This window comes from Hibiscus syriacus, unplaced genomic scaffold (genome assembly GCF_006381635.1).
Source record: "Hibiscus syriacus cultivar Baekdansim isolate YM2019G1 unplaced genomic scaffold, ASM638163v2 tig00109982_pilon, whole genome shotgun sequence".
Classification (NCBI taxonomy): Eukaryota; Viridiplantae; Streptophyta; class Magnoliopsida; order Malvales; family Malvaceae; genus Hibiscus; species Hibiscus syriacus.
The window spans coordinates 64,122-68,701 of record NW_024062548.1 but is presented as its reverse complement, the minus strand read 5'-3'; the positions used below and the strand labels follow the sequence as shown (position 1 = coordinate 68,701).

Sequence of the window (4,580 nt, the reverse complement as noted above, 5' to 3'; positions counted from 1 at the left end):
CGGATTTTTATTTTCTGAATGTTACTTGAAGAAATAATTAATGAAATTTGAGCTCATCTCTAGAACCTATTGATATTTGTATCGTTAAGAAAATTTATACTTTACCTTATACCCGATGACCCATTGCATTCATCTGGTAGTTCTGTATTAGTAAGCTTCCCAAAGCTCACTCTGTTACTTACCATTTCAGGTTAAAGAGTTTGATCATGTGCTTTTATCGACATCAGTAAAGGAGTTCTACCGGTGTTGCTTGCAGAGTACGATGCATGTAATTAAGGGGCATGTAGGTTGTATTATGTTTTTATATTCGAGCCTGAAACTTGTTTTATTATTGGATATTGTTGAGTTCTATTTTTAATATATAAATGATTTTCTGAACTTGTATTTGATATATAAATTATTTTACAGTTTTAAATGGATTAACAAAAATTTTAAATTTTCTAGGATTTTTCAATGTGGGTTACTCCGGTGGCCCTAATGTGATACCTCAAATCGGATCGGGTCACCCGTATCGGTCTGAGGATGTTACAATGATCACCATGGTAATCACAACTGTAGTGAACAATCGAACATGTTCTTGTTTTTTTTCTAACATCAAAAAATATATTTGAAAGATATTTGAAAGGAATTCAAGTTGTGTGGAGAATGTGTCACAACTTAGCCTTTATATATGGAGAGGAATTGGATTGAAAAGTTAATACCTTTCAATGAAAAGACTTAACCTTTTGATGAAACCTTTTCATGAAAAAACTTAATCTTTTCATGTAGAGAATTGTTGAATAGTTATGATTGAGTAGAGGTAACTTTAAATCAAAATTTAAGTCTATTCACCAAGGACATGACTTATTATTAATAAGTTATAAATAACATAAATTCATTCATTTACTTTTCCAACAATCCCCACATGAATGAAATTGATGGTTTAAAACATTGACTTAATGTGGTGATAGATTATATATTCGATATTTGCATAAGATAGGTAAGCATCCTCCTTTGAACCTTACATTGAGAAATATGTTTACCTTACTAGCTGTCCAGTAAACCTGATATCCTTGAACTGTCATGCCATTTGTGTAAGTGATGTCATACCTCACACAAATATCACACTGTAAAGAATTTGGTTATCATGGTTATGTACTTATAGTCGTGGATATCTTTCGATTCTGCAAGAGCTTAGAGAACTATGCCTCAATAGTCTATTTGAAATGACTCCACTTCATTCTCACATAAGTGACGACTTATGTTGTTCATTTCAAAATTTATTAATTGTTAGATTATTAAGCAAAAAATTTTGATATCTCCCTTCCTACAACCTTTTTTTGATATCAAATTTATTAATTGCCTAATAGGTTTATTTAAGGTTGAATCATTATTATTATCATATATAAGAAAATGTAATTTTGAACTTATAATATATTTTTGGGTAAAGTACACAAATGCTTCTCCGACTATAGGGTATTGTTGTTGAGTCATCCAACTATTAAAATTTACAAAATGGTCATCTAACTACTCATATGTTCCAAACTAATCCTTTTCCGTTAAAAATTTGACGATAATTTGAGTTTGACGTTAACCTACTGACTGAGATATCCTAAAATCTGATCCCAAAATCTCAAACGACTATCATATCTCAGTCAACATGTTAACGTCTAGCTCAGACGATCGTTAATTTTTTATCGAGAAAAGGAAGAATTTAGAACATATTAATAATAGAGTGACTATTTTATAATTTCTAATAGTCGAAGGACTCAACAAAGCAACGTCATATAGTTGAAGGACCATTTTATAACTTTTAATAGTCGAAGACTTAACAAAACAACACTTTATAGTAAGGAATCTTGTACTTTACCTTATTTTTTTGATTTATGGGTGAATAAGGTTCATGATAATTTTGCTATTATATCAAAAATAATTAAATGAACTTGACCAAATTTCGGACACAAGGTAACAAAGATGTGCATGAAAGTTGAGGATCTCAGCATTTGCTACTATTTATACACACTAGCCTTACGCCACTCTGCTTCATTTCATATTATATTCCGTCTTCGAACAAAGCAAAAGATCAAAAGAGATGAAGGAAAAGTCTGTTGGGTTTATCACCTTTCTTCTCTTCGTTTTACTTCTCTGCTCATCTGCTTACCGCCTGCTTCCCCAGAAACAAGGTTTTTTTTTTACTCCAAAAAGAAAAAGAAGAAAAAATTACCCTTTTCTCTTAAATTAATTTCCTTTCTCTCTTTGCTCTTTCACTGTGTTTGGTCTAAAAAATTTACCAAAATTGTAAACAGGTGAGAAAGAGCTGGTTGCAGCTAAGGGGATCATCATACCAGCGTTAGTGACAGATACAACAGAAGATATATCAAATGTAAGATTTCCATCTCTCTTTCTTTTTTCTAAAAATCAAATCCCTTTTTTTCATTTATATTGATTTTGATTTTGGGGTTTGGTTGAAGCTGATGGGATCAGAAGATTGCAATGAGGAAGATGAAGAATGTTTGAAAAGAAGGGTGATTGCAGAAGCTCACCTGGATTACATCTACACTCAGCATCATAAACCTTAGCAAACAATCCACACAAAGGAATATAATAGGTTAAACTACCTATTTTGCTACTCACCTATTTCTTAGTTTCTGTTTTGGTCAACCAACTATATTTTTTTAATCATACCTAACGTTACTTTTGTTTCTATTTTAGTCATCCGCCGTTAAAAAATTAACGGTGATACTGACGTGTCACCATAAGGTAATGCCACATCAATATAAAAAAAATAAAAATTAGCATTTTAGGATCACTATTAATTTTTTAACAATGAGTGACCAAAATAAAATTAAAACATAATGTTAGGCGTGATTTTGAAAAAAATAATAGTTGGCTGACTAAAATAGAAACTAAGTAATAGATGGGTGAGCAAATATGTAATTTATAGGGTGTCTTTATGGTCAATGAAGTAAAAAAATGTGTGTAGTTATGGAAGTTGTATGTCGTTGTAGAAAATACAAATAATGTAACTGCTACTTTTAATATATATATATATATATATATATATATATATATTTTGTGATTTTGCATTAGCAAGTTTGCATGTTGAAGTTACGTGTGTAACGATGGACGTAAGATTTTATGTTAAGGGATTAATTTTAAACTGAAACGAATTTATAAAATTCTAAAAACGAAAATATATAATGATAGAAAATACATAAAAATTAAAAACTTCACAAGGGATGACTACCCCACCCGTTCCTTTCCATCCTTCCATTGTTATGTGTGAATTGGGATAAAAGGATCAAAGGAAAGGGAAAGTATAGCATTGTTCATTGGATCATAGGCTGAGATTTTCTTCTTTCTATTCTTTGGTACTTTGAAGCGTGCAAGTTTTGTTAGATAATTTACCTAAAACCAACAGAATTGTTAAAATGGAGAGTTTCATGATTGAGTTACAAATTGGTAAATATGCTTTTCTTTCTACAAAGAGATAACTCAGATAAGTCCGATTAGAGTTATTTAGTGAAATATTACGAAAAGACCGATCTTTATCGAGAAAAATGATCGATCTCTTGAGTTTGAATTTATTAAAATTTGTTTAAAATTATCTTTCAATGTCCTTAAAGTTGGATTAGATTTATTTTTATAATTTACATGTTTTTGTATACGGATATCCTTAAATATTATTTTTAATTATTCCAAATATTCCTAATCAATTATTATTGTGGGAACAATAATAAAATAAGATTGATATGAAGTTTGATAGATACTCATGGATGAATATGTGAATGAGATTCAAATCAAATTCATATGTATTTGTTGAGAATAAATATTGAATTGGCTCATTTTGAGATTAATATATGGATCAACGTCATATATTAGTCTTCAAATGTTAAGTCATTAAGTCCTTAGACATGAAATTACCATGGTTCTCAACATGATAATTATTACGTTTTGACATAGTCAAATATTATCTTTAATCGGATGATTATAAAGGTTATGCTGAACATGACAAAATCATGTACTGAGATGTGAATGATTAAGATGAAATTTATCCCTCTTATCATAAGAGATATATTTTAGGGCTCATCGATGAGACTAAGAAATGCATAACCATGCTCAAATGAGTTGATGGAGATCAATTTCATTTGTTTAATCAGTTCGATTGGGCATCGAGAAACTGAAGATAAGATGATATAAGGTAGGCATTCTTCATGTCTTATATTCTATCAAGATATAGTGAGACAAAAGGATTATGACATGGTTGTGTTGAGGTTATCTCGGATCATAAACTTTTCATTTAACTTGGGTAGTTATAATGTTTGCTAGAGGCCACTTATGACTTGTAGGATCAAATATGATTTTATCTACGACCAATGTTAATTGAACTTATAGGGCCGCACAACAAAAAAACAAATAAGAATGATTGTGGTTATCGTTATCAATAATAATTTAAGATAATGAGATTTTTTAATTATATTAGAGATTATTATTATTTAAATTAAAAAAATTAGATTCATATTCTTTTGATAGAATATTTTATTTATTATTATTTCTTTATTTGGTTCAGAAATAATATTAAATAAATAATACTAAATATT

The 4,580-nt window shown here is 29.5% G+C and overlaps 1 protein-coding gene across 1 annotated transcript; it reads left to right on the top strand.

The window, feature by feature from the left end:
- Positions 1-2,012: 2,012 nt before the first annotated feature.
- LOC120211726 (putative phytosulfokines 6) lies at positions 2,013-2,720 on the top strand. The gene is made up of 3 exons (XM_039210212.1): positions 2,013-2,162; positions 2,286-2,362; positions 2,451-2,720. Exons 1-3 carry the CDS (start codon positions 2,072-2,074, stop codon positions 2,556-2,558), a joined length of 276 nt encoding a protein of 91 aa, XP_039066143.1. The 5' UTR covers positions 2,013-2,071; the 3' UTR covers positions 2,559-2,720.
- The last annotated feature ends 1,860 nt before the right edge of the window (positions 2,721-4,580 follow it).